General features: G+C 44.3%; 2 protein-coding genes across 12 annotated transcripts in view; one reads left to right on the plus strand and one right to left on the minus strand.

Moving 5' to 3' along the window:
- The window catches only part of LOC105026085 (cation channel sperm-associated protein subunit beta), an 18,204-nt gene extending 14,496 nt beyond the window's left edge, over window positions 1-3,708 (plus strand). For 5 of the 6 annotated variants that reach the window (XM_034297467.1, XM_034297468.1, XM_020054399.2 and 2 more), the window contains 4 exons: window positions 2,537-2,678; window positions 2,891-2,991; window positions 3,101-3,175; window positions 3,286-3,708. In XM_034297467.1, coding sequence (XP_034153358.1) covers window positions 2,537-2,678; window positions 2,891-2,991; window positions 3,101-3,175; window positions 3,286-3,495 — 528 coding nt within the window. In that variant the 3' untranslated portion in view covers window positions 3,496-3,708. Of the gene's footprint in view, window positions 1-2,536; window positions 2,753-2,890; window positions 2,992-3,100; window positions 3,176-3,285 lie in introns of those variants that run through there. The other variant, XM_034297470.1, reaches the window with a different exon arrangement.
- ankrd6a (ankyrin repeat domain 6a) lies at window positions 3,689-19,974 on the minus strand. Of its 6 annotated transcripts, XM_020054401.2 has the most exons (15): window positions 19,886-19,974; window positions 19,186-19,326; window positions 18,878-18,925; window positions 11,288-11,443; window positions 10,411-10,509; window positions 9,985-10,182; window positions 9,437-9,535; window positions 9,277-9,354; window positions 8,889-9,008; window positions 8,649-8,810; window positions 8,399-8,557; window positions 8,055-8,207; window positions 5,134-5,437; window positions 4,510-4,904; window positions 3,689-4,397 (listed from the first exon to the last, which is right to left on the minus strand). In XM_020054401.2, exons 4-15 carry the CDS (start codon window positions 11,432-11,434, stop codon window positions 4,191-4,193), a joined length of 2,121 nt encoding a protein of 706 aa, XP_019909960.1. In that variant the 5' UTR covers window positions 11,435-11,443; window positions 18,878-18,925; window positions 19,186-19,326; window positions 19,886-19,974; the 3' UTR covers window positions 3,689-4,190. The 6 variants fall into 6 exon arrangements, with proteins under 6 accessions (XP_019909960.1, XP_034153364.1, XP_019909962.1 ...); XM_034297473.1 differs by lacking the exon at window positions 19,186-19,326 and having other exon boundaries at window positions 10,021-10,182; XM_020054403.2 differs by lacking the exon at window positions 19,186-19,326 and having other exon boundaries at window positions 8,904-9,008.
- Window positions 19,975-20,014: the final 40 nt, after the last annotated feature.

Below are 20,014 nucleotides of genomic sequence, written 5' to 3' on the forward strand. Positions count from 1 at the left end.
CATAGAGAGAAAGAGTCAGAATCTCCAGCTTGTGACAACATTCGCATGAGCATCAAAAAGCCATTATCAGCACCAGTCATCAATGTTAACCGGTCATCAATGTCTTCTAAATGTCTTTTTTTTCTTCTAAAACATTGACACACCAATTTTGTACTAATAGGTACAACCCTGTTTCCAAAAAATGTGGTAAAGAAAAACAATGCAATAATGTGAAAATCATTTAAACTGTATATTCAATAGAAAATAGTACTGAGACAACATCCAATGTTGAAATTGATAAATGTTATTGTTTCTGGGAAAATGTAATTTGAGTGAATGTATTTGTTTAAAAAAAGGTACAGAGGCACCAAAAGATTGGAAACATTGTGTGATGCTAAAAAACTATACCTTGTGGAATATCATACACTGAACAAAATTATAAACGCAACACTTTTGTTTTTGCCCCCATTTATCATTAGCAGTTTCACTGTATTGGGGGGGTCCGAAAACCGTTCAGTATCTGGTGTGACCACCATTTGCCTCACACAGTGCAACACATCTCCTTCGCATAGAGTTGATCAGGTTGTTGATTGTGGGCTGTGGAATGTTGGTCCACTCTTCAATGGCTGTGCCAAGTTGCTGGATATTGGCAGGACCTGGACCACACTGTCATATACGCCGATCCAGATCATCCCAAACATGCTCAATGGGTGACATCCCATGCAAGAACTGGGATGTTTTCAGCTTCCAGGAATTGTGTACAGATCCTTGCAACATGGGGCCATGCATTATCATGCTGCAACATGAGGTGATGGTCGTGGATGAATGGCACAACAATGGCCCTCAGGATCTTGTCACGGTATCTCTGTGCATTAAAAATGCCATCAATAAAATGCACCTGTGTTTGTTGCCCATAACACACGGCTGCCCATACCATAACCCCACTGCCACCATGGGCCACTCGATCCACAACGTTGTCATCAGCAAACCGCTCACCCACACGATGCCATACACACTGTCTGCCATCTGCCCTGTACATTGAAAACCGGGATTCATCCTTGAAGAGAACACCTCTCCACAGTGCAAGAAGCCATCGAATGTGAGCGTTTGCCCACTCAAGTCAGTCACGACGACGGAACTGCAGTCAGGTCGAGACCCCAATGAGGACGACGAGCATGCAGATGAGCTTCTCTGAGACGGTTTCTGACAGTTTGACAGTTTGGTTGTGCAAAGCAATTGTTGCAGCAGATGTCCGGGTGGCTAGTCTCAGACGATCTTGGAGGTGAAGATGCTGGATGTGGAGGTCCTGGGCTGGAGTGGTTACACGTAGTCTGAGGTTGTGAGGCTGGTTGGATGTACTGCCAAATTCTCTGAAACGCCTTTGGAGACAGCTTATGGTAGAGAAATTAACATTCAATTCACAGGCAACAGCTCTGGTGGACATTCCTGCAGTCAGCATGTCAACCACACACTCCTTCAAATCTTGCGACATCTGTGGCATTGTGCTGTGTGATGGAACTGCACATTTTAGAGTGGTCTTTTATTGTGGCCAGCTTAAGGCACACCTGTGCAATAATTATGCTGTCTAATCAGCATCTTGATATGCCACACCTGTGAGGTGGATGGATTATCTTGGCAAAGGAAAAGTGCTCATTAACACAGATTTAGACAGATTTGTGAACAATATTTGAGAGAAATAGGCCTTTTATGTACATAGAGAAAGTCTTAGATCTTTGAGTTAAGCTCATGATAAATGGGGGCAAAAACAAAAGTGTTGCGTTTATAATTTTGTTCAGTGGAATTAGGTCAATTAACGTATCACAGCTTAAAATTGCAAAGAGTTTGGGGATCTCATCAACGCAAGGGACAAAGGTGAAAACCAGTATTGGATGGCTGTGATCTTCGGGTCCTCAGACAGCACTGCATTTACAACAGACATGATTCTGCAGTGGACATCACTGCAGGGCTCAGGAACACTTCCGGAAACATTTTCTGTGAACACAGTACATCACTGCATCCACAAATGCAAGTTCAAACTCTGCCATGCAAAGAAGAAACCATATATAAACAACATCCAGAAAGAATATATTATTGTGTCAGAGATTCATTCTAGGATTTTTGGCCACTGGTTGCAAAAGTAGCACTGTCAAGATGAAATTGTTCTGCTAAAATATGTGCCCCATGTTATCAGAACCACTTGTTTTCAAACTTGGAATTTCCGGTGTAACTGCGTTTTGATAAAGAATCTACTTATAGATTATGTACATATATGAGTAACATTTTACACATCCAGCCCAAAATGTAAAAACCTGGTTATTCACAGTTAAGTAAGTTCCAGACTGCATCTTTAATAAAACTGCTTTCTGCATAACTAGGTCTTGTTGGCTGGGAGCATTAATCAAATTTAGTCTATTCATTTTATATGCATGTAGAGTACCAGTCAAAAGTTTGGACACACCCACTCATTCAAGAAAATGTCTTTGTTTTTACTATTTTCCACATTGTAGAACAATAGTAGACATATTTTGACTGACTGTAAAACATCCTTTTACTATAGGTGCTGAGGTTAACGTTTCCTGTGACTAACTTCAACATCAACCTGTTCCTGAGGAGAACTGAACACGCTGACATCCCACTCCGCTCTCCTTACTTTGTAACTGTCACAGAGGTCAACAACCGAACCAGCTGGAAGGTCACTGGTCAGTCTCCGGTGTCATCCCATAAGGCTTTGCAGCAATCTTAGGCTGATGCCTTTTGGTGACATTATAGTCAGGTTGCACACTAATTCTTTTCATTGTCCTTTTAGGAGCAGTATGTCATTGTTCTCCCCCATCACTTGTCTCTAGTGCCCTACAGTCTAACACAGATTCTCTGTTGCGGACTAGTCTTATCCTATACTTTGTGTGATTAGGGACCAATGTCACCCCCACCATGGAAAGGATGAGACAATATTTCAAAGGCAGTCTGAATGGCAGTCTGTACAACCCAGAGGGACTGCAGATCAGCCTTTATGTGAGCCATCCATAGTCCCTCTGACAATATGAGATGTTTTCTGTATACATCTGAATTCATTTCATGTGACATTTTTCTAACCACCAACTATCATTGTTATACTCCACAGGGCTCTGAGCTTTTCCACTTCCAAATTTCTGTCATTCCGGGAGTGGTGTTGTGTGACCTGGTGGAAGAGGTGCAGGTGAGGCACCCACGCAAGTCAGTAACGTAAGAGGAACAAACTGGATCACCCCTTCACCCACATCTCTCAATGCTTCCTCTCTGTCCCATTTGCTCTCTCTTCACGGGTAGATCTATGTAGATGAACCTCCGCTGGCATTCCCAACCCAACACCTCGTCAACAGCATGGCTGCCATCATTCTAGGGGGCCTACTGCTCTTCGGCTTCTTGCTCAGCTACAAAGGCGTGGCCATGCCAACCAAGGACAGCGTCAAAGCCTTTTTCAAAAGACACCAGGCCACGGTCTCTCCTAGCAACACCGTAAGCCCTACCGAAGAGTAGGAGGTTTGGCATGGTTTGGCATGGTAAAAGTGTGCTACATTTATGCTTTTCATTTTTGCACCATTTTACCTGAGTTTATGGTGTACACATTTTTGTTCTGATTACACCTTTTTGTATGTCTCCTGTGACATTTATATTTGGGAAACATTGAAAGAAACTAGTAACGATGAGAATGTAGACATTAAAGGAGAAAGACGTTTGGTGTGAGTTTTATTAAGGGTCAGCTGTGATTTTTTTAAGAAAAGGATCCATGAAGAAAAAAGACAGCACTCATAAATGTGAATCCAAATGACTGTGGAACTCTGAAGGAAAAACTAAGAGGACGTAGCAATGTGCAAACCAATATTACATTTCCAAACTGGTTACATTTAAGTTAGGGTTATAGGGACATTTCAGAATTTTGGCATTGAGGCCTTTTATGAACATGCCCTGAGTCAGATGAACTGTATCATTGTTATCTGTTCATATGTAATTTTAAGAAAGTTGAATGCTAAGTGCTACTGTAGGAACCTAGTCATTATTAGCACTGGCTTGCTAAATAGTAGATGCTGTTACATTAATTAGTTTTTAAGCAGTAATCCATCTCTTGCAAAATAGATAAATGGCCTCATTGCTTAAGTTCCAAACTCTCCGTTTAAGAAAAAAAGTCAGTTTGACATTGTAATGGTCGGCTTCTCAAACTCTCAAGGTTGACATCAACTGGCTTTGCTCACATTGGTTCCATGGCTCTTATTGGTCATCTGGAGCTGTTCCAGCTCCTCCTCCAGGCTGCTGATTCGCTGCAGGAGTTGGTCCCTCTCCTGCTGTGCCCTGAGCTCTGCCTTCCGCCTGGAATCCTGGATCCTCCTCTCGTACCAGCGCTCCAGCTGAGTGGACACCGTCTCAAAGAACTGCTGGGTCACCTGCAGCAGAGATTCCGAAAAAATAAGTGCGCACACATCCACTCGCCAGAATTCCATGGAAAAGGAATTGCTGGCCACCAGAGGCCATTGTAATGATCCGTTCATCAGTCACCTCTGTGGCTTGTAGGTTGTCCTTCTCCTGGCTGAACGTGGGCTTAGGCGGCATGCCTACAAAGAATTCTGCGCTCCTGGTCCCGTCGTTGGGTCGACCCATCAGGCCGCGCGATCTTACCCGGTCCCGAAGATGCTTCCTGTGGTGCCACCCATGGCTCCGGTGGCTATTGCCCAGGCCCTGATCCCAGTCACTGTTGGGTGACTGGCTGCTGCTGACACTGCGGGAGCAGCTGTCCTTATCAGGCCTCAGGAGGGCAGCTGCCATTTGATAGTGATGCAGTTCTGGATGTTGCCACCGGGTGGCACTAGAGCTCAGGAGGTGTCCTGGGTCGTGGCGGTGAGCTGGCAGGGGGAAAACACTTGTGTTCTGGTAGTCAACTGTGAAGAGCGGAACTACGAAAGAGGAGGTATTTCCAAAACAGTTATTAGCAGTTACTCAAGATATCATGTTTTCTAAACCTAGGCCTAATGCATAGCAAACTTTATCGCAAAAATGTTGAGGTTAAACAAATCCTTACTTGTTTAAAGCGATAAGACTTCTATGTATGTATGTGGGGGGGGGTGAAAGACTCTGAAACCGACCTCCTTTGTGTGTTATCATCATCATTATCCTTACACTCACCTGGTGATTTGTCCAGCTTCAGCTCAAAGTATCTCCTGCCCGACCCCTGACCCTGCTCCAAGCTGTGTGGTGCATTGTGGGTGGTGGAGGATGAGGGGCATGGTGACATTTGGACATAGTTAGTCAGAGAGCTGCTGCTGTCCCCTGAGAGGAGCAGCGGGAGGCACTCACTGACCCCCGCATGCTGTTCTGCAGGCGGGGTGGGTAGCAGTGTGTAGTGCTGGTGGTCGTCAGGGAGGTGGTGGTCTGCATCATGGAACTGAGTCATGCACCACCTCTTCAGCTCCTGGGTCACCGCTGCCTGCTTCATGTGGGGTCCAAACCACGGGAGAGACATAGGTTTAGGGTCACTGCTTCCTGTTCGAAGTGTGAATAAAAACTAAGGGTGTTTGTACCATTTAAGACCTCTGTGCCTCCTCTGCCCAGGACAGGTCCCTGGTCCATCCTGGACAGACACTATCCTCTCTGCTCGAGGCAGGTCCCTGGTCCATCCTGGACAGACACTATCCTCTCTGCCTGAGGCAGGTCTCTGGTCCATCCTGGACAGACACTATCCTCTCTGCCTGAGGCAGGTCCCTGGTCCATCCTGGACAGACACTATCCTCTCTGCCCGAGGCAGGTCCCTGGTCCATCCTGGACAGACACTATCCTCTCTGCCTGAGGCAGGTCCCTGGTCCATCCTGGACAGACACTATCCTCTCTGCCCGAGGCAGGTCCCTGGTCCATCCTGGACAGACACTATCCTCTCTGCCTGAGGCAGGTCCCTGGTCCATCCTGGACAGACACTATCCTCTCTGCCCGAGGCAGGTCCCTGGTCCATCCTGGACAGACACTATCCTCTCTGCCTGAGGCAGGTCCCTGGTCCATCCTGGACAGACACTATCCTCTCTGCTCGAGGCAGGTCCCTGGTCCATCCTGGACAGACACTATCCTCTCTGCCTGAGGCAGGTCCCTGGTCCATCCTGGACAGACACTATCCTCTCTGCCTGAGGCAGGTCCCTGGTCCATCCTGGACAGACACTATCCTCTCTGCCTGAGGCAGGTCCCTGGTCCATCCTGGACAGACACTATCCTCTCTGCCCGAGGCAGGTCCCTGGTCCATCCTGGACAGACACTATCCTCTCTGCCCGAGGCAGGTCCCTGGTCCATCCTGGACAGACACTATCCTCTCTGCCTGAGGCAGGTCCCTGGTCCATCCTGGACAGACACTATCCTCTCTGCCTGAGGCAGGTCCCTGGTCCATCCTGGACAGACACTATCCTCTCTGCCTGAGGCAGGTCCCTGGTCCATCCTGGACACTATCCTCTCTGCCTGAGGCAGGTCCCTGGTCCATCCTGGACAGACACTATCCTCTCTGCCCGAGGCAGGTCCCTGGTCCATCCTGGACAGACACTATCCTCTCTGCCTGAGGCAGGTCCCTGGTCCATCCTGGACAGACACTATCCTCTCTGCCCGAGGCAGGTCCCTGGTCCATCCTGGACAGACACTATCCTCTCTGCCCGAGGCAGGTCCCTGGTCCATCCTGGACAGACACTATCCTCTCTGCCTGAGGCAGGTCCCTGGTCCATCCTGGACAGACACTATCCTCTCTGCCCGAGGCAGGTCCCTGGTCCATCCTGGACAGACACTATCCTCTCTGCCTGAGGCAGGTCCCTGGTCCATCCTGGACAGACACTATCCTCTCTGCCTGAGGCAGGTCCCTGGTCCATCCTGGACAGACACTATCCTCTCTGCCCGAGGCAGGTCCCTGGTCCATCCTGGACAGACACTATCCTCTCTGCCTGAGGCAGGTCCCTGGTCCATCCTGGACAGACACTATCCTCTCTGCCTGAGGCAGGTCCCTGGTCCATCCTGGACAGACACTATCCTCTCTGCCTGAGGCAGGTCCCTGGTCCATCCTGGACAGACACTATCCTCTCTGCCTGAGGCAGGTCCCTGGTCCATCCTGGACAGACACTATCCTCTCTGCCTGAGGCAGGTCCCTGGTCCATCCTGGACAGACACTATCCTCTCTGCCTGAGGCAGGTCCCTGGTCCATCCTGGACAGACACTATCCTCTCTGCCTGAGGCAGGTCCCTGGTCCATCCTGGACAGACACTATCCTCTCTGCCCGAGGCAGGTCCTTGGTCCATCCTGGACAGACTCTATCCTCTCTACTGTCCTTCTCAAATACTAAAACACATTCTAATACAGGTTTACTGGCTGTACTTACAGTTTTGTACGAGACAGAAGTCTTTGTACGCATGTGCAGCACAGCTGAATTAAATTGCATTTGACAGACCTGGTGTATAAATGGACTGGTTGCAGACAGACCTGGTGTATAAATGAACAGGTAGCAGATAGACCTGTTGTATAAATGGACTGGTGGCAGACAGACTTGGTGTGTAAATGAACAGGTAGCAGACAGACCTGTTGTATAAATGGACTGGTTGCAGACAGACCTGGTGTATAAATGAACAGGTAGCAGATAGACCTGTTGTATAAATGGACTGGTGGCAGACAGACTTGGTGTGTAAATGAACAGGTAGCAGACAGACCTGTTGTATAAATGGACTGGTTGCAGACAGACCTGGTGTATAAATGGACTGGTTGCAGACAGACCTGGTGTATAAATGGACTGGTAGCAGACAGACCTGGTGTATAAATGGACTGGTTGCAGACAGACCTGGTGTGTAAATGGACTGGTTGCAGACAGACCTGGTGTATAAATGGACTGGTAGCAGACAGACCTGTTGTATAAATGGACTGGTTGCAGACAGACCTGGTGTATAAATGGACTGGTTGCAGACAGACTTGGTGTATAAATGGACTGGTTGCAGACAGACCTGGTGTGTAAATGAACAGGTAGCAGACAGACCTGGTGTATAAATGGACTGGTTGCAGACAGACTTGGTGTGTAAATGAACAGGTAGCAGACAGACCTGTTGTTTGCTCCTGCGGTCCATCCTACCCAGCCTAGCGTTGACTTGAACCTGGACCATCTGCATCTGTGTCCTCATCTCCTCTCTGGTGATCATCAGCTCTCCCTCCAGCCTCTTGATCATAGGTTTACACCGGCAGCCATTGGCTGGGGCCTGACCAAAATATCACCATGTGTCATTTTGTATTACCTACACATGTTATTATAGATATTATAGTATATTACAGCCACACAAATGCTTCTACTAAATTGTACTATTATTTTAAGTGTAGTCATGGCCTCAACTAGGACATTAGTGAAAACGACTGGAGTTTTGCGTCCCTACTCACTAGTGAAGTGACGGACCTGTTTGACGGTGCCCTCCTTGTCACGGTACAGTGTGTACAGCTGATAGGTTTTGACGTGTTGAGGAGGCGGGACTCCATCATCGTACAGATACCAATTGCTATTGGTGTGGAGGTCGGGGTGACCATTCCCTCTTCTAAAATGATTCTCTTCCATGGCCTGGAAAGACACAAGATGAATAATTTGTCCATTACTTTGCAGCGAATGGAAATGTTCCTTCAATGCAACCTTCCGACACACCCCTGGGCACCTGGTTGAGGGGGGTCTGTCTCCTCCTGGGGCAGGTGTTGGTTGGGGATGTTTTACTGTAGTGAAGATGGTGGTGATGGTAATCTAACTCTGCCCTGTTCACGCTTGTTCTACTGGACACACCCTCCCCACTTTGGGACGCCTCAGCCATGGACCCACTGTCCTGATCACGGAAATAGCCGGGGTTAGAGATGGAGAAAAACAAGTCAGAATGGTGTGTTTGCAATGGGAGTTTAATTACCCAGCAAGAGGCTACCTTGCTGGGCAGAACCTCTTCTCTGGTGACTGACTGGGTTCTGCGTTCTGTCTTGAGCCGGTCCCTCCTCTTCTTCACCGTCCTTCCTCTGATAAATCGGTGGACCTGAACAACACAGGAGTGTATGTCTGTTGCTAACTAATTCCAGCTAAGGTGCATCAAATAAAGAACCTATAGGATTAAAACACACTGGAAGAAGAGACTACTAAATATCCGGTATGCTGTCACTTTAGGCAACAGGGCCGCTCTCTTTAATATTCTTCAATAAATCCCCTCACTCCAGGAGGGAAAAGTAAGCTCAATACACCACTGGAATGTTTTTACGGTGCTGTGTTTCATTGAAGTGCTGTATTGTGTTCCATCTCAAACTGACCTGTGGAGCTTTGGCCAGCAGGAGGGACACGTCCTTGTAGTTGTAGTCCCTGGCCTTGTCCAGAGCAGTCTTCCCTTCCTGGAATACACATGTAGTGACATATAGTGAACTGATTAGAAGTACTGTAGGTTGTGCTGGAGTTTCAGACACTGCCTCTTACGCTGTTGCGTGCATTTCCATCAGTTCCGGCTTCCAGGAGGAGCTGAACAGTCTTCTTATGGTTCAGGGAAGCAGCTACATGGAGAGCAGTGTCACCTCGCTGGGCACCGGAAACAGGCAGGAGACAAGGCAGTTATTGTTTCATCCAAAGTTTGTTGCGATAAAATAATGTTACTGCACCAGATATATTTCTCAGATAGCTAGCTTATTTAAGGAATGTTGCATTTAGTATTCTAGGCACCTAGGCTGTTAGTGGCTGGCTCAGACTGGATATAATGGACAAGCACCAGCACCTATATTTAGAGGAGAATGCATTAACCAGCAAATAACCACGATTGAGCTTGCAGGTCTCCAAACTACCACCAGGAGTCTTTAGCGTGCTGAATCTTTCTGATACCATCCCTGACTAAACCTGGGAGGTACTGAGACAATTTACACCGACACATGCGAGGTCCCTGGGCCTGATTTGAACTTCAAAGCAGTGACTTCTCCCGCTGCGCCAATCCGAAACCCTGTTTTAGTAACAATATAATTCAAGCCGGAAGCTACCTGGTTTTTCTCGCTAACGGAGCATAATGCGCCCACCAGAATCTTGATTAGGTCCAGGTGGTTGTACCGGGCTGCCACATGCAGACAGGTGTCCCCGGCGTTGTTCTTAACGTCTGGGCTGGATCCTCCCAGCAGCAGCACGCGGGCACTGTGAGGGTGAGCGTTCTGACAGGCCAGGTGGAGAGCTGTGTTCCCTGCCTGAGAGCAAACACACCCGTCAATTCAACCCCCCGGGAGATCCAGCTCGGCTTGTCCGATCCCCAGCACCCGTTGTTGTCGAATTACAGGTTGGTGTCCTCCATAGGGAACTGGATGATTAGAAAAGCTCTCCCCCCTAAGAGAAACCTTGACAAGCGCTAGACAGATTAGTAGATCAGTTGCAAGAGTCAGACCTACAGGGTCACATTCAAACTTGGATTTCTCTACCTTGTTCCTGGCGTGAACGTCAGCCCCGGCCTCGACCAACAGTTTGACCGACTGACAGAAGCCATGCCAAGAGACCTCGTGGAGGGCCGTGTTGCCGTCCTATTAGAAACAGTCAGATTCAAGAAACCCTTCAACCATTCAGTGTAATGTCATTATTCTGCCTGGAGTGGACCTTGTAGACTGTTTATGCAGATGTATTAGGTACCTGCGTTGTAATGCCGTGTGTTTTTGCCAGCTGTAATTTTAGACTTGAAGATTCAGTGATATTTCACGAACACTGTTTCAGATTTAATTACATTTTAGAAACAACGTTTCAGATTCAGTGACATTATATTGGTTGAGTGTTTGTGCCTGAAATGGCATCCTATTAGATTCAGTGACATTATATGGGTTGAGTGTTTGTGCCTGAAATGGCATCCTATTAGATTCAGTGACATTATATGGGTTGAGTGTTTGTGCCTGAAATGGCATCCTATTAGATTCAGTGACATTATATGGGTTGAGTGTTTGTGCCTGAAATGGCATCCTATTAGATTCAGTGACATTATATGGGTTGAGTGTTTGTGCCTGAAATGGCATCCTATTAGATTCAGTGACATTATATGGGTTGAGTGTTTGTGCCTGAAATGGCATCCTATTAGATTCAGTGACATTATATGGGTTGAGTGTTTGTGCCTGAAATGGCATCCTATTACATTCAGTGACATTATGTGGGTTGAGTGTTTGTGTCTGAAATGGCATCCTATTAGATTCAGTGACATTATATGGGTTGAGTGTTTGTGTCTGAAATGGCATCCTATTAGATTCAGTGACATCCAAAGGGACTTTTGTAGGGAATAGGATCATTACTGTATTTCTAGACATTTCTCTGCCTCACCTTGTTCTGCAGGTCTAAAGCGCAGCCCCCCTTGATCAGGCCATCTATGACATCACTGTTCCCCACCATGGCTGCTTGGTGGAGGGCTGTCTGATGGCCATGTGATGTCAGAGGGATATGGGCATGGGGCGCCTCCCTGTCACTCATCTCTGCTCACTATGGCAACACAACACAACACAGGGAGAATTCAACATTATACACTTCCACGCCTGGAGGCACATGCCAAGATTCGTACCATGCCTACATGTGCACACGTGAACACATACACACAAACTACTGCACCACACTACTGGATTACGCCATGAGGGATTACAATTATGTACATTATCAATCACCTACAATTGATACCTTATCAATCACCTGTTTTAATGATCACAGGTTGGAAAAGTGTCACTGTCGAGGCAAAACGGGTTGCTGGGTATAATGCCATCAAAACCAATCAAAGATGGAATTTCATGGCTTAGTGAGGTATGATAGTAATTCTACTTATAGAATATGCACATAAGGACAACATATTATACATCCAGCCCAAAATTAGAGGCCTAAAAAAATGTTTATGCAAATGTTCTGGATTGCAATAAAATAACAGTAAAAAAAATAAAAAGCTGGTGAAAATGTGTTTTATTTCAGGCCAAAGTTTTGGAGATAAAACAAAACGGACAGTTTACGAAAGTACTCTCTTTTTCCCCAATATCACATTCCAATGGGCTGGTCAGCATCAATTGTGGTAAGAACTAGTATATGCCCATACTGTTAAACACACAAAAAATAGCTTTTTAAAATAATGAATAAGCTTTAAAAAAAATCTCGGATCAAAGATGAAAAGCCAATCATGTCAATATACTAACTCATTCACTATTACTCTGCAATGTGGTGAAAAACAAATCTGCGTAACAAAACCAATAGGCATATTATAATAATTATTATCATGTTGAAAAACTAACATTAAAGAGTAATGTACAATAATCGATATAATAAAACATTTTTATATCTAATGATCAATATTTAATGACAATTATGTGGTCTGAAAAATATTTTCTTACATCATCCAAGAGGTCAGTTTTCCAGCAGGACATTCCCCAAAGAGCCCCAGGTGTAGTGGCCTGTCACATGAGCAGTCACTATCTATGATATATGCCCTCTAAACAAAAGGCATAACAGAATTTTTGTGGGCAAAAATGAGGGCATTTAGGCTGCAAGATGAAAATAGTCACTCCCCTTGCCACTATAATCTGTTGCCCTGGGACAGTTCCAGGGTGTGTGTGTGTTTGTGTGTGTGTGTGTGTGTGTGTGTGTGTGTGTATATACATCCATATGGTTCTGCATTTTGGTTTGCTAACCAGTGTGTGCACTGGTGATTGCATATGTACTTGTCTATGTGTTGCGGAGACTACATTCTGTATTAGCGTGTGCGTAAATGTGTGGGTTGGCTAGTCACTGTGTCTGTGTGACCACGTGTCTGTACAGGGCCGTGTCTGCCAGCCGGACGAATTAAAGGCAGTTAACAATCCCATGTAGTTTAATCCTCGGGGGGGGGGGGTGAAGCAGCAGAACTGAGCTGGGAGCTGAGAAAGATCCACCGATCCTGCCTACTAGCGCAGGGCCGGCACGCCTCCTGTCAGAGAGTGTGTAGTTGCCAAGGTACTTGAGTGATCTCTATGGCTGTACACACACAGCGACAGATGTGGCTTTAGTGTAGCGTGTCATCCTCGTTCATTCGATTCACCCCTTTCATTTTGACTTCATTGTACATTTCAATGTTTCCCAAACGGCAATTCATATTACCTTGGGAAGAAACGAGTCCATTATCAATGGGCTAGGGCATTATTTGGGATTTTACATGGGTTTGGGAAATGTTTCAGCCCGGTATGTAGAATCCGGGCTACACTAGTTCACAAGCTTGAAATATTATGACTGATAGATAAGACTATGCGGAACGCATCTTCAAAACCCTTTAGAACAGAGCAGACAGGCCCGACAGTAAATCAGACTGGGGGAGAAAGAACATACATTTTAAGGTTCTTTTCTTCTCAGAAGATCACACACATTTTCCATTTTAGTCTTTTAGTAGATGCTCTTACTGAAAGCAACTTACAGTTAATGCACATATGCAATGATCTTGCTCGATGCATTTTAAACCTTCCTTCCAAACGAAATATTATTACAGATCAGTCTAAACATTTTGGGGCTATAACGTAAGTTGTCCAGTAGTTTTCAAGGACTGTCGTGTCCCCAGTTAAGAAAGTCACTATCATAGAAAAGTGTGTGAACCCTTGCTTTACCCACACTCTATCCATCCCCAGTCAGTCAGTCAATCAGTCAGGCTGACAGTGTTATCAGACACTGGCGAAACCACTGGGGTGGCAACTGCCACCCTACAAAAATGTCATGCCACCCCAGTTGTTCATATTTAATATTATTGAATAGTATTATATTTTTTCTACTTTCATTGTTAATCTCTATGGTAAAGCGTTCCAATATCATTGAGTCCCCCATTTCCCGTAAAATGGTCAGGTACTGTAATGCAATATTATCATTGTGGTCTTAGCCTCAACAATGGCATGTGACATCATTTGGAATCTGTTTTCCTAATATGGAATACTGTATGAACAGAATGTTAGCTTAGAATTTTGCCGATTTGTTAAACAATTGTACCTTTTGTATAGCTCAAAAGGTTGAAACAGTTTAGGCCGATAACGTGTTGCGAAGCAGAAGGCCGCGGGTTCGCACCCCACCATGGGAGCGGACCGACATTGGAGGAAGCAGAACTGTTAAGCAGCACCACGGTGACAACGAGCTATACAAAAGGTACCATTTTGTATTTGCTTCAACATTTTTAAGGTTGTCATAAAGGCGTTCACGTGTGTTACGAAGCAGTGGACCACGAGTTTGAGTCTAGTGTGGCACTGGTGAAAACACTGGGGTGGCAGCTATAATATTTCTTGCCACCTAAGTGTTCAGGTTTCTACTGTAATATATTCAGATTTTTGTTTGTTTGTAGTATTCAATTTTTTCTACTTTCGTTGTTAATCTCTATGGTAACCCGTTCCAATAACTTTGAATCCTCCCATCCCCGTAAAATGGTTGAGTCCTGGAGTCCTCCTGCTGCTGTCACCGTGCTGCTCCCCCTCCCTTCCAGTGAAAACACCGGGCGTCGGTCCATGCTACTCTGTATGCAACGATCAGTCAGGGTCACACTAGACTAGCATAGCAGTATTAAAAGAAGGTACTACTGCACATTTTTACTAAATATACGATACAAAATGTAATCTTATAATCTTGCTTTAGCAGCAGCCTTTTATTATAGGTGAGATATGTCTGATGTCGTCTACTAGCTAATGTAATGCAATTGTCAATATTATTGGTAAAGTAACGCGAGCTAGCAAATTTGCAGATGAAGTAGCTTGCCGTCATTGCCATGTAATGCTTGTCCTGATAGTTAGGAAAGGGGCATTGAACAATGTTGATGTAGCTTGCAATGTTAGGTTAATTTCATCTGTGAAGAAAGTTAAGGTTTATCTACAATCATTCTAAATTAGACATATCTGGACATCTATATAACATCAACAAAAAGTGATTTGTGGTCATATGTGATTAACAATTGTCATTTAAATTTTGTTTTATATATTAAATATATATTAAAAATTATATATTAAAAATAAACTTCAAAGTGTAGAACATGTATGATATTTAATGGCAAAACATTACACTGTCCATTTTCAGTCGCTGGATTTGTTTAAATAAAGTGGACAGAGCCAACAATAGAATTCACCCTTGAATTTCAACTTGCCACCCTTCTGCCAACCCATGTAAAATTTTCTAGAAACGCCACTGTGTGTGCATCAGATCAATGAGAATAACAAGTGACAAATCCATCCATTAAACAAAGATTTTTACAACGCCTTCTAGTGCTGATAGATAGCTAGGGCACAATACTGCAGAGACAACCAGGGTGAGCATAGCCAGAATACATGTCTTTAGATACTCGGTTCCAGGTGTTGGCTTCCTAACTTTGCAGCTGCGCGGAAGGACAGATGGGAGTTTGCTGAACCGGTTCCTGCTCGCTCTGCTGAATGCTTGGGGCCATCTGTTGTTGTAGATACTTCATACTATGAGTGAAAGGAACAGCTGATGTGAGAACTGTGTTTGACAATAAAAGGAAAGATTTGGAGAAATGTGAAAGGTTTGTGTGAACTGATTGACACTCTGGCCGTTTTCATTGTACAGAAGGATGGAAGGTGATTTATGCAGGTTTTATGTTCAGGGTTGCAGGTTAGCCTTTTTCGTCATGAATCTTTCATAGTTTCATAGTAAGATCTGCACAGAAAGCAGAAATGACATAATGGTTGACACAATGATGAGGGCAGAGCTTATGTCCCTACTCTGAAGTCAACAAGATGAAGCAAAATGGTTGAAAAGAATGCAGAGCTGTGGTGCAGTGCTAAATCTTCCCTGCATTAATCTCATATTTCCTGCCAGGGTTCAATTTCAGCGTCCTCCCCTCCTTCTGGTCTCCCGCCTGCCTGTCTTCCCCTAAAGTGTAAATGCCCCACATATAAATGGGCTGGATTTGAGTTTAAGGTAGACAACTACTAACCCTGGTGAAATGTCCATAAAGAACATGCTGAAAATTAAAAGCTCATTACATTAGTGTAGCTCTTCCAGAACAATATTGAAATACACCTGCTCTTTGCATGTGAAAGCCAAGTAGTGAGTACAAATGGTGTTAATAGCAACGTTTACAGTAAGTTCATGTAGTTTATATCAATGTGCTTTTTTCAAGATATTTAGATTATTCAGGAGAGTCCATTCAGTAACAATTCATTTTGCTACCATTTTTCACCAGGTAAATTGACAGAAAACAAATACTCTTTTACAGCAGTGTCCTTAGAAATAGTAATTGGAGTTGAGTTGTAAGTAATTGATGTTCTTCTTGAATTCTTAAAACATCCCAGATATGGTATCAAAAATGCAGAAATGAAAGAGCTTCCCACTTCCTATCATCCGATGATCTGGATTTCTGTAAATGATCTAAGAGAAGGATAATGGAAAAGGTATTACATCATCATCAACCCCCCCCCCCCCCCCCCCCCCCCCACACACACTGTCAAACTTTGGATATGGTCATAGTGATTGTACAATTTCTTTCTAGCCAGTCTCTGGGAGCAACCAGTCATATTCTGTATCTATTTAAACACTAGCCTGCCTACTGGATCCGACAAAACAAGAGGGTTGTTATTGAGGGCTGTGGTGAGAATATGAATGTGAATATTAGTGTTTCTTTCTAAAGAAAAAAACAGAAAACAGTTACTGTGCAACAGTAACTGAACTGGATATGTCTCTACCCATGCTGTTCAAATCAATCAATCACATTTATTTATAAAGCCCTTTTTACAACAGCAGTTGTCACAAAGTGCTTTACAGAGACACTCGGCCTTAAACCCCAAGGAGCAAACAAGAGTAGTGTTGAATTTCAGTGGCTAGGAAAAACTCCCTAAGAAGGCCGAATTTTAGGAAGAAACCTAAAGAGGACCCAGGCTCAGAGGGGTGACCAGTCCTCTTCTGGCTGTGCCGGGTGAGATATTAAGTCCAATTGGAATAATTAATAACTTTTCTGGGCTAAATCCAGAGTCTATTTAAATTTAGACTAGGTCAGAAGTATGACCAGATGGAAAAGGACAGGGACAGCAACGGGCCCCCCCAAACCAGGTACTCCGCAGGTGTGGACCAGGACCTCATGTCCTCCTAAAGTTTAAAACTGGAAGACACTGGGAAAATTCTGAAAATGCATTCATCATATCAACAATGATTTATAGTTGAGGAGGAGAACTTAGTGGGGAAGGAGAACTGACCCAATCCCCAGCACAATAATATAGCAGCATAAGACCTAGGAACTGAGACGGGGGGGGGGGGGGTCCGGCGACACTGTGGCCCTATCTGGGGGAGGCCCCGGACAGGGCCCAACAGGCAGGTAATCAATCCACTGTTGAATTGGCTGCTTTTTACCGTGGAGAAACTGGTCAGGGGGAATTACGTGAAATGTTTCACTGTTATGTCGATATAATATCTGGAGTAATAGCAGATTGATAATGATTCACAATATTTACCAGAAATTCTTTGGGATGCATACAAGTGTGCATTCTGAAATTCTGAATGTCTCTGTTATTCAACAGAAGGAGGACCAGCAGGGTAGTCAGGATTTGAAATTCCTCTGTAAATTCTACACATTTCACTACCTTTCTATAAGAAATGAATTACTGAATAGTTCAGGCCATCATTGTGCCATCTAAATCACTTAAATATTTAAAGTACAGTACTGTGCGAAAGTCTAGAGTACTGGGATATCCCCTTAAGATGCTGTCAAGACTGGTAATGTGTGTTTGTGTGACATAATAGGAGAGCATGAACCAGTAAGGACTTGTGTGGCAGGATTCTTCATACCTATACAGTTATCCAAGAAATATGTGGTTTGTCACAGGGCTCCCGACACTGCTAACCTGCTGTTACGTCTTGATCTGTTGGTTAACTGAACTTACATAATATACAGCTCTGGAAAATATTAAGAGACCAATGCACCTTTTTCTTTCCTTTCCAAAAAAAGTTGAAAAGGAAGGTTTTGGGTGAGGAACAGAAGCGTTCATTTTGCAGTGGTCTCTTTACTTAAACCCTTCTGTTCCTCACTCAAAACCTTCCTTTTTCACTTTTTTGGAAAGGAAAGAAAAAGGAGCAGTGGTTTGTTAATTTTTTCCCATGATCTAACCACTATCCATGTGGAACATATTGATGATGATAGCCAGGGAGGGTTAAAAAGAGGGTTAAAAAGACAGGTGCATGTATTCAACAGCGTGAATGCATGACTATCAGCCTTGGTAAGGATTCACAGTCTCCACTAAGCTATAGATTGTGTCTTTCACAAAAGATTAGTGAAGACATGTAGTGTTAGTGAGGCATAGGTAGAAAACGACACAACCCACAGGTCCCATTAGAGGAACATATGTTCCATAACAGACCAAGTCATACATACGCTATGTATGATTTTGCAATACACAACAAACTTGGGGCTCGTGATTCCCCAATTTTGATTACAAAGAAAGGTAGCATAATAATAAAGAAATAAAATGAAGGAAAAAAATCTATACATGTAAAGCTGAGCTTTACAAACATGTAAGCCCAAAAGCAAACCCACTGCAGAGCAATCATCCTCTTAATCCAGCCAGGACCACTTCTAATCCAGCTGCTGCTCAACCAGTAGGTCGGGTAAAATTTGTATATCGGCTCCAAATGTTGTTCATTAGTATCAGTGTTTATACTGATGTATTCCAACCGACGACGGATGCATTACCATTGTACGTTCGGTTTTGCATTTAGCCATTACAGTTCAGTTACGTTTTTGCATGGTTTCAAATTTTATATGGTTTTACATTTTATATGTTCCAAAAGTAATGGGTATTGCTATTGGGACATATCAAGTTGTCATTTGAAAACATTAGCGCCTCTAAATGAGACAGTCTCTAAGAAGAAAAGAGGAATCAATCTAAGGAATGAACAAAACATTTAAAACAACATGATATCCAACAGCCATGTACTCACTGTTTCCCTGGACACCACAGCATCAGGGTAGACCACCAGCTGTCCACTCTGACAGAGAGGAAGATAGAGAGATAAAGAGGATGAGATAAAGGCAGAGGGAAAGAGAAAAAAATGAAGGGAAGGAGAGGAAAAGAGTGTTATCACAGTGTTTGGATTTGCTACAGTTTACAGTCACATGCTTGCAGATGTTGCACCACTACAGTTACACCTCTACCAGGGAGATTTATCATTCCTCTGTGCCGTTAGTCTTTTTTTAATTGTACCTCATGACGATCATAGAAGGCCGCCTATTAACCAGGAAGCCCTACCGTGGTCACGGAGAAATCAGAGATTTTCTGCATGCCATAAAGCTGTGCTTTAAATCCAGATGCACACAGCATAGAACCATCTCTTCGGTGTACACAGCGGAGTAGCATACTGCCCAACCTCAAGTAGCCTGGCTAAAAAAACTGCTTGAGAATAAAATTGTTTGATAAATTTAATTAATAAAACCATTGCTTAAACGAACTTTGAACACATTATCTTCTTTTTTAATACTCCCCTAAAGCGCCATCTTTTGGTCAACATCGGGCAGTGTTATTGAAAGCTGCGTATGTAAACTTTGGAATCAGTATCAGTCGTACAGAAGCGCAGGTGACATACGCTCGTTGAACTGTCCGTGGTCCTGAAATAATTTGTTACCAGAATACTCTAAATGCTTTGCGTACAACTAACACAGACAGATTGATTTGAAAATGAAACAGAATGACAAATACATTCTTAGTCTAAATTTAATTTGTAAAATATATTTAAGCTATACTCCATTTGAGCACTATGATTTAGCTTTACAGGATAATTATCAATTTCTAATTAGGCAGGAAATCTATTATTGTACACCCCGAGATTCGTACAAAAAAAATCTACCACGTCCTGGTAAGTAGTGCGGCTACGCCATGGCGAAGAAAGTGAATTACTTGGTCCTCTAATTGATTTTCCTCCAATATAAGTTTTGGCCCTGATGTAACTCACACGATTCTTTCCAATACATCTGAATGCGGTGAATTGTTGCAGTGTTCTGCGAATTCTTAAGCGGGCGGACTGGAATGCTGGCTACTCAGTGAGAGGGAGAAAGGGTGGGGGGGGTGTGGGGGGGTGAAA

The sequence above is a fragment of the Esox lucius genome, chromosome 15, assembly GCF_011004845.1.
Source record: "Esox lucius isolate fEsoLuc1 chromosome 15, fEsoLuc1.pri, whole genome shotgun sequence".
NCBI classification, from domain to species: Eukaryota; Metazoa; Chordata; class Actinopteri; order Esociformes; family Esocidae; genus Esox; species Esox lucius.

What these genes read in the sequence shown, in the direction of transcription:
- ankrd6a (XM_020054400.2), bottom strand. Translation starts at nt 11,434, where the DNA reads ATGAGTGACAGGGAGGCGCCCCATGCCCATATCCCTCTGACATCACAT. An exon ending in ATGGAAATGCACGCAACAGC is followed by an intron (nt 9,355 to 9,436) that starts GTAAGAGGCAGT and finishes TGTGTATTCCAG; the next exon opens with GAAGGGAAGACTGCTCTGGA. An exon ending in TGCTGGCCAAAGCTCCACAG is followed by an intron (nt 9,009 to 9,276) that starts GTCAGTTTGAGA and finishes TGTGTTGTTCAG; the next exon opens with GTCCACCGATTTATCAGAGG.